A 13,015-nucleotide genomic window follows, 5' to 3' on the forward strand; every position below is an offset into this window, starting at 1 on the left:
CTAAGACACCTTAATTTATTGAGATGTTTCAATAAAGGTGTGATGGCTACATTCATGATTGGGTCACTAGCTTGAGATTTTTAATTGATCTTTTTGATTAAACATCAATCTCCGTTTTATCTTGTACAGCTGAAGATAAGTATCAGCCATATCTTCTAACTCTGCAAGTCTCTAAATTTCTAGATGCTCCATTCCCTGTCATTGAAGCTTGCAAACGGACCAATTATTTTCTGAGTCCATCTCTATATTGTATTACCTTGTCAAGTGTTGCCAATAGTAGCGGACACATGCAGCTTACATACCCTTTGCCTGCCATTTCACTGAAACCTATGAATTTATGAGGGACATTAACTGCCTTCCATTGAGAACAATTTCATCAAATGTTCCAACGCTGTATAACATAATTGCTATCCTTCCAGCTTCTGGTAACAGTTATCTTGTGACCTGTTGCTGGGACCTGAATCCAATGCCAGATATTTTAGGATTTTTATTATGGTAATATACCACCACACTTTCAGTGCCAAATTCTTTATAAGAGTAAGCTAAGTTAGGCTGCAGTAACAAACCACTCTTAAATCTGGTGACTTACAGCAATAAATGCTTATTTCTAATTCTCAATACATGTTCATTGTAGGTCAGCAATGTCTCTGCTCCAAGTAATTTTCACCCTGACACCCAAACCTCTATCTAGAACACTGCTGATCTTGTGGCAAAGAGAAAATAAAAAACATGGCACATATTGGATCTTAAAGCTTCTGCTTGTGCATGACACAGGTTACGTTTCACATTTCATTTGCTAATAAAGCAAGTCATCTTATCAAGCCTGACATGGAGGCAAGTGAGTGATAATCCCCTTCCAGGGGCAGGCAACAGGTATTTTGTATACAATATAATCTACCACACATACAAAAACCACTTCTAAAGCTAAAATGTATTTTTACAATATGCATCCTCTACTATGGCTTCTTTTCCTTGATTGTCTCTTCTATTCTTCCAATCCCTGCTTAAAATATAGGTCACAGACTCTTTCCCCTAACTTTAATATGCATAATTCAAACTTTTATCATTTGACATTCTGGTTAATATTTAATGAAATTTATATTCTGCAACCCTGCTTCGTTAACATTTCCAAAGGCATCACTTGACTACCTGTATTATTGTTACTGCTAGAAATTAGGTCAATAACCAAAAGGTAAGCCTTTGGATTTTACTTTCTTATCAACAGTGGTATTCCTGTATACCCAATCACTTATTTTAGTATCATTTGTTATCATTAAAAATAAAATATTACAAGAAGAAATCTTCCTTCTAATTTCTTTACTTTCACCTGCACTTACTGCTGTTAGGTTTCTGTGTTCACTTTTAAGTATTTTCCATGATCTTTGTGCTGATTTTTAAAAATATAGCCACATTCCTCACCATCATCTGTAAAGTCAATGTCAGAGTCCTTTACAACCTCCCTGATCACAATTTCTTCTCTCCTTTGATATGGCTCGGCCACACTGGCCTTGGGTTTTGTTTTGTTTTTCAATCTCAAAACCATTTCTCTTGAAAATTGAACATTCTTCACCCATATTGTCACCAGGTTACCACCTTATTTAAGTGTGGTAACCTTAATTTATTTAGATATTATGGCTAAATTTATTTATTTACCTCCTCAGAGGGACCTTCCTTATCTACTTTCACTTAAGTAATCTTCTTTTCTCCACTCCCGCATGTCCTTCTCTATCATATTTTATTGGTTTATCATGATCTAAAGTTATCTTGTTTATTTATGTGTGTATTCCCAACTTCCATGTAATCTCCATTAGGATAGAACAATGTTTGCATTCACTGCTTTCTCCCAAGTTAGAACAGGGCCTGGTGCTGAGTAGGTACTTAATGCAAGATTTACTGAATGAATTATAAAGACACCATCTTTCCAAGCTTCATGATATATCATCTTAATAATCACCACTTATTTATTTTTTATTTCTTGCTGAACTTATCTCCTCTCCCAAACATTGCATGTTGGAATTCCTCACCTCCATGTCTTTTGTCTCTCGTTACCTTCTACCTTCTCTCCCTAAGCAATCTCATTCAGTCATATGGCTTCATTTCCCATGAATAAACTGAGTCCTAACTATATTTTTCTAGTCTAGATCTCTCTTCTGCCCTTACAGAGCTCTACTTGTATTTTACATAAATACATATCCCATCATTCTCTATTGTTTCTTCTCTCAATAATGGCATCAACATCCAAACAGCCGGTCAAAACTGAACCTCTGAAATTATCCTGGGCTTCTTCTCCTCACTTCCTCACATTCGACCAATGTCTGGAATCCTTTCTACATCATCACATTGCCCACACTAGTCCAATCTACTATTATCTCTCGCAAGGACTACTACAGTGCCCCATGACCCGTCTACTCCCCTTTCATGCTTATGTCCTCTAATCCATTCTTCATAGACAAAGCAATCATTTACAACCACAGCAACTTTTTTTTTTTGGCATAACTTACTAATGCTCTCAGCATAAAACCCTTGATGTGTAAGTGGTCACTGGCCCAGTAGATCTGATCCCCACCCTGCTCTCCCTTCAAGTTGCAACCATACCAGACCTCCTTCAGCTCTTCAAAAGGATCTCTCCAGTTTCAGCCTGTCACACTTACTACCACTATTTTGTACACCTGCATCACCCGTTTTGACTTGGTTAATGTTTACTTCTCCTTTAGGTCTAACGTTGCTTTTTTGGAGGAGCCTTTTCCTAGTCTTCGCAGTCCCAGTCACTGGTGTGATGATTCGATTAATGCTTTACGTAGGAGATGGGAGAGGGTTCAGATTGTCCCGAGACCCCTGAAGCCTGTCCCATGTTACAACTTTCAGATTAAAAAAAATAATAAAAACAACAGATAAATGAAAATTGTGTTAGAATACTATAAGGTATGTGTAGGCACAGAGGCACTCAAAACACATTTTTTTTTTAAGATTTTATTTATTTATTCATGAGAGACAGAGAAAGAGAGGCAGAGGGAGAACCAGGCTCCCAAGGAGCAGAGAGCCCGATGCGGGACTCGATCCCAGAACCCTGGGATCATGACCTGAGCCGAAGGCAGACACTTAACCATCTGAGCCACCCAGGCGCTCTCAAAACACATTTTAAGAATGGAATTTTGGGGGCGCCTGGGTGGCTCAGTTGGTCAGGCGTCTGCCTTCGGCTCAGGTCATGATCCCGGAGTCCTAGGTCATGATCCCGCAGTCCTAGGATCGAGTCCCCCATCGGGCTCCCCGCTGAGCGGGGAGCCTGCTTCTCCCTCTGACCCTCTCCCCTCTCATGCCGTTTCTCTCTCGCTCGCTCTTAATAAATAAATAAATGAATGAATGAATAAATAAATAAATAAATAAAACCTTTAAAAAAAATGCAATTTTGGGTCCCGGGACAGGGTACAAGGGTATGGCACTGAACATTAAATCCAGAGCCAGGACCTGGGGATTTAGAGATTACGTTGAGAGGCCATCTTCATTTACTAGTTTTTAACTTCTGCCCATAAGCGACAGTCTAAGACAGGAAGCAGCTGCAGTCCTCTTAAACCGCAGTCGCTGACCTTAGTAGCAAGAGACTCGACCCGCTCTCCAGGCGTCAGACGCTCAGCAGCCGTAGGTGCCGCGTAGCTCCCTCAGCGCCCGTCAGCGCCGGCAGGCGCGCGCCCAGCACGCGCGCCCTCAGCGCCTTAGAGCGCGCGGACAGGCTTGCAGGCGCCTCCCAAGAAGACCCCACCCATTCCATTTCTCAATGCGAGTCCTCCCGAGAAAGTGCCTGTCTAGTCAATCAAAGTGTTCCAGTTTCGACGCAAAAATTTACCGGTCAGAAGCATATATAGGACAGGAATGAGAATGTTTCGCTTGGGACTGGAACGCTAAGGGTCTGGCCAGGTTAGAGCGGACGCATGAGGCGCTGGATCAAGGCAGGCACTGTTAAGGACAGCCGCATCCGGGCCCTCCTGCTGCAGACTGCCCTCCGAGCCAGGGGTCCTTTAGGTAGGAGGTTCTGGGTGACTTTGGACGTCCGTTCATCCTCGGTGTAGGGATTACCTAGTCCCGGGCCTTGCACGTTTGGTTTTTTCCTTCTGGACGGGAGGCCTCTGCAGCAACCATGTTACGCCAGATCGTGGGTCAGGCCAAGAAGCATCCGAGCGTAAGTTCGTGACCCCTTTAGCAGTGTCTTTAGTTGTCCATCCTGTGTCCGGCTGCGGCTTCCTCAGCTCCCTGCGGGCTTCCTCCTTCACCTTGGGGTGGACTCTGCCTCACTTACTTTGTCGTCCTAGTTACCCAGGCCCTTGAGCTCTGACCACGCCAGGTATTGAGGGGCTTAGGCTGGCAGGCGGAAGGTGAGGGATACCTTCGAGGAAAATGAACTGGTGAATGTTGGAACAGTCTGGTGGTTGCACCCTCTCGTATGTTGGTCCGACCCAGGGGTAGTTGTGCGCCGTGTGGGTTGGAGACCAGCAGGTCAGGTTTCCTATTTGTTGTGCCACCTCAAAGATCTAGTGCTCACTGCATTGCACCACCAGGCAATTACAAAGGTCTGTAATCTTGAGGATTCTGAGACGTCTTGACCTCTTGAGATTTTGGGGGAGTTCGGTAGCGCAGAGGTGACTCGCGGTTAAGTTCATCTTAATTTTCTCCCAAGTACATCAATTTGTTGTGGTCCTAAAACTTAGTTACGCAGTTTTTATCTTAAACGCATTGCGTAACTACGCTTTAAGCATTGGTAGCAGTATGTTTTCAGAGATTTATGCATGTAACCCATGTCTGTAATGGGCGTGCTTTTGTTTTTGCTCATTCAAACTCTTAATTTCACAGAATTTGTGTTTCTCAAAACGCTTATAAGACAGACCAAGAAGTTGTTTTACAAGCCTCAAGATAAAGGAGGCTGGGAAATTTAATGAGAATAATGTATAAATATTAGGTGACGATTGGATATATTTTCCTGGAAATTTAAAAATTTGAATATGTTTTTCTACATTAAACCAGATTCATCTTCACATCTTTCAGAAATTCCATTTCTTTTGAACACAGTTATAAGAGATCTTACCTCAATGTAAGGTCTATCTTTATTCAAATTTTAAAACAAGACCGAAAAATAGCAGTTTGAGACTTCAGAATTAGTGTGTAGGAACTACTGTAGCCTTTCTTTTTTTCAGCAGCTAGGTATTTGAAGCTGGCTGTTAATTCTTGTCTGTTTTGTGTCTGATTCTAGTTGATCCCCCTCTTCGTATTTATTGGGGCAGGAGGTACTGGAGCAGCGCTGTATGTCTTGCGCCTGGCATTGTTCAATCCAGATGTCAGGTAAGTACTTAAAAATATTTATAATTTTAGTGGTCTAAAGCTGGTTTAGGAGCCACAGTCTTCAGGGAGGCAACATCAAGTAGTAGAAAGAGCCTAAAATTTTGTAGTCGTATATAGAAAGTTCAGATCCTAGTTCTGTTGTCATCTACTTGGTTCATAAAATTGTCTAAATTTCTCTGAGTCTCTTTTTTCTCGTGGGTAGAGTAGAACTACTAATATCTATTTGTAATCTTGTGAGAATTGAGATAAGTATTTTTATAAAATAATCAGGGTTGCTCATACATGTAAATGGTTTTTCCTGCTTTTCCTCAATAAGGAATGCTTTTTTTTAAGATTTTATTTATTTGTCAGAGAGCGGGCACAAGCAGGGGGGTGGCAGGCAGAGGGATAAGCAGGCTCCCTGCTGAGCAAGGACCCTGATGCTGGACTTGATCACAAGACCCTGGGATCATGACCTAACCCGAAGGCGACTCTTAACCGACTGAGCCACCCAGGTGTCCCAGGAATGCTTCTTTTTGAAGTTAGAGAACAACAGGCAACAAAAAGAGATTTATTGTTATTCTGTATACTTTTCTATATATCACTTCTTTAGTAAAAGCCAAGTTTAAAGTTTCTGGTGACAGGGATAGGGACAGATACACTGCCCCAGAGGCCCTGTGTTCTACCCTTTTTTCTTTTTTCTTTTTTTTAAATTTAAATTCAGTTAGTCAACATATCATCATTATCATCATACCATCAAACCATCATTAATTTTTGGTGTAGTGTTCAGTGATTCATTAGTTGCGTATAACACCCAGTGCTCATCACATCACATGCACTCCTTAATGCCCATCACCCTGTTACCCCATCCCCCGACCCACCTCCCTTTCAGCAACCCTCAGTTTCCCAGAGTCGAGTCTTTCATGGTTTGTCTCCTTCTCTGATTTCTTCCCATTCAGTTTTCCCTCCCTTCCCTTAACGATCTTCTGTGCTATTTCTTATATTGCACATATGAGTGAAACAATATGTTAATTATCTTTCTCTGATTGACTTATTTCACTTTACGTAATACCTTCCAGTTCCGTCCATGTTGATGTAAGTGGTAGGTATTCATCCTTTCCATGGCTGAGTAATATTCAGTTGTATTTATGAACCACATCTTCTTTATCCATTCATCTGTTGAGGACACCTCAGATCCTTCCGCAGTTCGGCTATTGTGGACATTGCTGCATGAACACTGGGATGCAGGTGCCCCTTTTTTTCACTACATCTGTATCTTTGGGGTAAATACCCAATAGTGCTCTACCCTTTTTTCTAACTGATTACATGGAATTGCTAATTATAGAGCCTGTGTCTGCTTCAACTCTAATGAAAACAACACCATACTTATTCTAATAGAAAATGAGATCTATTCAAAATACTAGCTTATTAGGAAGTACAAAAATATTTTAAATAGTTTTATTTTTATAACAATTATAATGTTTGTTCCTTTTAGTTGGGATAGGAAGAATAACCCAGAACCCTGGAACAAACTGGGTCCCAATGATCAATACAAGGTAAGCTACAAAATTGTTTCAGAATTGCTAGAAAGTATAATACTCATGTAGTAGGTTTTTGTTTTTTTTTTTTTTTTTTTAATTGGATATACATGTAAAATTCCATTACGATGAACTTTGGAGGAATTGCTAGATTGTTATATAAATTAAAATGGCATATTTCCCTAGCAAATATTTTTTTCTAAGGATTTTATTCACAGACTTTAGACTCTGGATGTGAGATTAAGATAATGTTTTCATGATTTGACTAAGTAAAAAAAGGAGAGGTGGTAATAGCTATCATATACCATTTTCTTAGATCTTGAATAGTCTAGTGCAGTGGTTTTCAAACTTCAGTGTACATAGGCCTCACCTGGACAGGTGGTTAAAACACATATTGTTCAGCTCCATCTCCAGAGATTCTAATTTAGTTGGGCTGTTGTGGAGAGTAAGAATTTGCATTTCTAACAAGGTTTCAGGTCATGCTGATGCTGCTGGTCCATGGACCACACTTTGAGTAGTACTATTTCAGTGGATGGTTTGGTTGGCTCTTCTTTCTTGTTGGTATGGTTGAAATATTTCAGGTGAGGGTAATTAGGAAGAAATGAAAGTCACTTGGAACTTAAATTTTACAATGAGCCTTCTAACTAAACTTTTTAACATCTTACCTGAAAAGTGGTTTGTGCGACTATGCTTTCACAGAATGAGTTTATGGACTGAGACCATTTATTTATTTAATTAATTTTTTTTTAATTTTAATTTTTTTTTAAGATTTTATTTATTTGAGAGAGAGAATGAGATACAGCATGAGAGAGGGGAGGGTCAGAGGGAGAAGCGGACTCCCCACCGAGCAAGGAGCCCGATCCGGGACTCGATCCCGGGACTCCAGGATCATGATCTGAGCTGAAGGCAGTCGCTTAACCAACTGAGCCACCCAGGCGCCCCTATTTATTTTACTGAGATACAATTGGCACATAAAATTATGTTAAGAGTAAAGTATACAAGGTTGGTTTGATAAATTTATGTATTGCAGGATGATTACTATATTAGCATTACCTAACTCTTACTGTGTCACATAATTACTATTTTTTTGTGTGTTGAGAATAATTAAGACCTAGTGTCTTAGTAGCTTTGAAATTTATAATACAATATCATTGACTATAATTCCTGTGTTGTGTATTATATCTCCAGGATTTATTTATTTACGAGTTGCAAGTTTGTACTCTTAAACAACATCTCCCTAATTCCCCCACCCCCCAGCCCCTGGTAACCACCATTCTACTACTTTTACAAGTTCAGCTTTTTTAGATTTTGCATATAAGGGATATTATGCAGTATTTGTCTTTCTCCGTGTGATGTATCTTACTTAGCATAATGCTCTTAAAGCCCATCCATGTTGTTATAAATCTGAGACCATTTGTTAATTCCCTAAAAGAACCTTCCTTATGTGTAAAAATTTTGCATACAAAGAATCTCTGGAAATGCTAAAACCAGGGCACCTTTATTAGGGTATAATTCACATTGCATACAATTTACCTATTTAAAGTGTATAACTCACCATGTGCACTTCCAGTGTACTAAGGTGCTTCATCAAAAGAGAAATAGCAGTGTGCTTAAGCACTTTCAAGAAGGGGTGCTCTGACCAATGAATGTCCAGGACCCTTAGCAGATCTACATCAGATGGAGATGGCTGCTACCATTATTGATAAGAGCAACTTTTAAGATAATTATTGCCTTTTTCTGATTCCAAGCTTTCCATTCAATTGTCTGATCATAATTGGGCTCCCAAATCTCTAAATGGATGTCCCTGCAAGAAACAGATAAAAATGTGCTGGCAAAGCTGAAATGAGCCACCTAACCTGTGTATTACATTTTAACTTAAAAAAATGGTAAAGGGGCATCCTGATTTATTTTTCCTCTCTTATAAGATTGTTTAAATTAAGTACATTCTAAAGAAAATGATTCCACATCCAGTAAACTTTAAAAAAGAAAAGGGAAAAAAACAGGCCTTGATCCTTCCACCAAATTGTGTATTGGAGTCTCTGGGTAGGTGTAGTTCAAAAAGCTCCCTAGGTGATTCTGATAATGAAGGCAATTAACCAGTGCCCTGGCACTATGGTAACACATGCCAGTATGAGGACATATGAAGTGGAAATGGAATGTTGCTGCAACAAAAATCTAATTTGTGTGGCATGAATGGGATGAGTAGCTATGACACTGATTTAGAGATTGGAAAGATGAATCATATTTGATATAAAACATATGATAAGTATCACCTGCTGTAACTTGGAAGGTAGACCATGTGCCTAAAGAGCTTGTTATAGGAAAAGATCTTGGAAAACAGGATGTTAGTGGACTATTATTGGCTGTATTTGCCAAGAGATGAACTTGTAGAAGAATTGGGCGATTTGTAAGCAGAAATAAAAGGGAACCAAGTCCAGAAACTTGTGAGCCTGGAGTGAATGAAGCCTGCTACTGCTTCTAAACCTAAACAGTGAGGCAGACAAGATTATTTTTATCATTCACTACCTGTCACCTAAGATACTTGTTTTTTTTTTATTTTTGGCCACATCACTTATTCTGGAAAATCCTAAGTGAGGGGAAATGATACCTGCCATTTCTGAACCAGTGTGTGCTTCCTCCATTGTTCTATTTCATCTGTCCTGAGACCAAAATGGACAGTTAAGGGTTTTTCATTCAACCCAGAATTGCAATGAAGAGAACATGGAGCAGTCAGCTTACAGATGGCATGTAATGTGAGTGAAAAACAAACCTTTGTTATTGTAAACCACTAAATTTTGGGGATTGTTGCCACTTTGCAAATCTAGCCGAAGTTAAGACAAATGAGAGGACTAAAATAGGATTTAAGCATTAAAGGCCCAGCAACACTCTCAACTGAATAAAACATCCCAAAGCCACGATCAGAATATGTGTGCCTTCCCAACTGTTGTTCCAGAGGCCTTCCAGGTAACCACCATTAAATTGAGAAAAAGAATGGGGACATGGAAGCTGAAAAATAAAACAGATTCGAAAATTACTTCGTTACTTCAGAGAATTTTGATTCTGGCACATGGAACCGAATAGAAGCAAATACATCAGAAGCCTGCTTAGTTTTGACAAAATTGGCAAAGATACTGTGACCTTTCCACTCTGCATGAGTGTAAGGGCTTGATCCTGTTTCTCATTCAGTGTTTGGCGAATCTTGTAACTTGATCTTCAGTTGCCTCTTTTATAAAGTAAGAATGAGTAAGGCTGTGATAACTAAGATAAACATAAAGCATTATGCCCACAGTGTCTGGCATCCATTAGAAGAACCCAATCAGTGTTTACTTTCTTAATATGTAGCCTGTAGTTCTTTTATAAATAGTCCCTCTAATTTTGTTAACATGTTAAGGTCGCACAAATTAGTTTATTTTCAAAAATCTCGTTGTTTAGGTTCAATTGCTTCATAAGAACAATGTCAGAACAAAGATTACTGCTCTTTGGCTTATTTGTACTTCTCTGTCTATGCAACTTTGTGTATAACTCAAGGATAAGCCTTACAACGTGGGAATTTTTCTTTTTTTAAAACTTAAGTAAAATAATTTTGAATTCTTCAGTTAGAGATAAAGAAGTTAGGGTATGTTTGGAAAAATAAAGAAAAGGATTTGAAAAATAATAGATAGAGATTTATGAGCTTCTTAAAAACCCTGAAGAAAATGTTGATGATGATTCTGCAGTTTTAGTTCTTTTGGAGTTAAAATAACATAGTCTTCAAGTAATTATATCACAACCTCTTCAGTGTTCTTTGGCACAAGATTCTGTAAACCCAAGATTATAGCCTTGGGCTTAATGTATAAATCCTAATGTTTTCTCAGTAGAAACTCTGGAGATGTTTCAAATACAAATCATTTAAAAAAAAAGATGTTGAGAGTTAGAGGCAGTTTTTTCCTAAAGCAATCATAGATTTCTAAAATTAATTTTAGTTGGAAATTTTTAGAAATTACAGGTTTCCAAACATGCATTATGATTTAAATACAGTATTATTTAGAAGCAAAAATACGGTATTATTTAAAAACTTTTGTACCGGAAGTGGTCAGATGTCACTTTGATATTGATGCAATTTGATTTAGAAAATTGAGGGAACATACTAACACTGTTCTTCTGAGGTAGATTGAATATTTTTACCTTACCAAAATCATTATTAAAGGACTGGAATTTTAGTGTCTTTCTTTGGATGACTTTTATATTGTTAAATATCCATAATAAAAAATTCATGTCTGTAATTGTTACTATAGAAAGCTGAATAAAAATAATTTTAGAACTTCTGTATCATCTCTGTGTGTTTGATAGATTATCTAAAATATCTTTTTTCTTTTCCAAGTTCTACTCAGTGAATGTAGATTACAGCAAACTGAAGAAAGAAGGTCCAGACTTCTAAATGAAATGTTTCACTATAAAGCTGCTTAGAATGAAGGTCTTCCAGAAGCCATCCGCACAATTTTCCACTTATCCAGGAAATGTTTCCCCTCTAAATGCACGAAATCATGTTGGTGTATTGTGTTGGGGTTTACACTGAATAATAAATATCTGAAACTTGATATGTGTCACTATTTAATGCTGAAAATCTGCTCTGAACTTTATAACTAGGGTATAAGAAATAAACTTAGAATTTAAGGAATTTCCTGAATTTCCATCTATTTGTATAATTTGAAAATAAGACTTTAAGCTGCTCAAAACACTTTTCATTTTTTGTATAGGACTTGGTAACTTCACTAAGTATATTTAACAACTGGAACTGGAAATATGCAAAGATAGATCGGGAAGAGTATTCAGGTGTCTGGCATTGGCAAAGTGGAAGCCTTTGGATTTCTGCTACTGACTGATGTTGAAACGTGTTGTCAGTGATTTTTACCATGGCATACTCCATGCTGGAGATTTTCAAGGTTATCCCGGATTGTAGTTGGATCTGAGTCCATCTAGTTCATTGAGTTAGTGGCCATTATGCTTTTACTGTGCTGATTTAATCACAACGGACTACTTTGTTCCTTAATGAGGTCACCAAGCAAAGCTGCATTTAAATACTGATGTCTTGGGTTAGCATTTATGTATATTTGATAAGTTGCAGTTTTCAGAATTTGCAAGTGCTTCCCAGTAGGTACTTGAAAAGGAAACAAAAAAGAGCCAAGCAAAAATTACACTGAATTTCACTTCTTTAAAGTATTTATTAATTCACCCTGATCAGAATTCACCTTTACTACTCTAAAAATGATTCTATTAAGGTCATCTGTTACCTATGTCCATGTTTCTAAATTCAAAAGTCAATAATCAGTACTCATTTTGACCTAACACAGTTGACCTAACTCTTCTTGGAAACATTTTAATCCTGTAGTCTGTAGAACAACATACTTTGTTTTTCTTTTACATAATTGGCTTTTCTACTCAGTTTCTTGGTTCTGCACTTTCATCTTTGTGATCTTTTAATATTGGAATACCCCAAAGAAAAAACACTTAGGACCTCTTCATTATCTGCAGTCTTCATCCAGTCTCATATTTTCAAATACGATGTGGATGTCCTAGGTAAATTTTTCAGACCAAATGTTTTTTCATATGTATATGTGTGTGTATATACACACACATATACATATACACATATATACATACATATACACCTACTATATATGGATATATCTATGTTCACTCATCCTCTCCATGTGGATGTCTAATGGGCATCTTAAATTTAACATGTCCAATTCTGAATTTGTGAACCTCAGACTCCGTATCTACAATGTTCAGTCCCACTATCTTCAATCATACCAGTTCATAGGAACATCATCCTTAGAGTTAAGGCCAAAATCCTCGGAGTCTTCATTAACTTTTTATTTTTTTTTAAAGATTTTTTTTTTTTAATCCATTTGACAGTGAGATATAGCGAGAGGGAACACAAGCAGGGGGAGTGGGAGAGGGAGAAGCAGGCTTCCCGCGCAGCAGGGAGCCCAATGCGGGGTTCAATCCCAGGACCCCGGGACCATGACCTGAGCCGAAGGCAGACGCCTAACAACTGAGCCACCCAGGTGCCCCAACTTTTTTTTGTTTTTTAAGATTTTATTTATTTGACAGAGACAGAGAGGGAACACAAGCAGGGGGAGAGGGAGAAGCAGGCTTCCTGCTGAGCAGGGAGCCTGTTGTGGGAC

General features: G+C 38.4%; 2 protein-coding genes across 7 annotated transcripts in view; one reads left to right on the plus strand and one right to left on the minus strand.

Moving 5' to 3' along the window:
- The window catches only part of PHF14 (PHD finger protein 14), a 235,529-nt gene extending 231,815 nt beyond the window's left edge, over positions 1 to 3,714 (minus strand). For all 6 annotated transcript variants that reach the window (XM_032402038.1, XM_032402043.1, XM_032402039.1 and 3 more), the window contains exon 1: positions 3,585 to 3,714. The gene's annotated coding sequence lies outside the window, so the exon portion shown is untranslated. The remainder of the gene's footprint in view (positions 1 to 3,584) is intronic.
- Positions 3,715 to 3,998: 284 nt separating this feature from the next.
- NDUFA4 (NDUFA4 mitochondrial complex associated) lies at positions 3,999 to 11,422 on the plus strand. Its single transcript, XM_032402045.1, has 4 exons — positions 3,999 to 4,174; positions 5,240 to 5,328; positions 6,803 to 6,863; positions 11,206 to 11,422. The coding sequence occupies exons 1-4, from the start codon at positions 4,133 to 4,135 to the stop codon at positions 11,260 to 11,262; spliced, it is 249 nt and encodes an 82-aa protein (XP_032257936.1). The 5' UTR covers positions 3,999 to 4,132; the 3' UTR covers positions 11,263 to 11,422.
- The last annotated feature ends 1,593 nt before the right edge of the window (positions 11,423 to 13,015 follow it).

This window comes from Phoca vitulina, unplaced genomic scaffold, assembly GCF_004348235.1.
Source record: "Phoca vitulina isolate PV1807 unplaced genomic scaffold, GSC_HSeal_1.0 scaffold4, whole genome shotgun sequence".
NCBI lineage: Eukaryota > Metazoa > Chordata > Mammalia > Carnivora > Phocidae > Phoca > Phoca vitulina.

Bases quoted from the DNA above. Each gene is read 5' to 3' on its own strand.
- NDUFA4 (XM_032402045.1), top strand. From the start codon at position 4,133: ATGTTACGCCAGATCGTGGGTCAGGCCAAGAAGCATCCGAGC. The intron at 4,175-5,239 runs GTAAGTTCGTGA...GTCTGATTCTAG, and splicing joins AGGCCAAGAAGCATCCGAGC to TTGATCCCCCTCTTCGTATT. The intron at 5,329-6,802 runs GTAAGTACTTAA...TGTTCCTTTTAG, and splicing joins TTGTTCAATCCAGATGTCAG to TTGGGATAGGAAGAATAACC.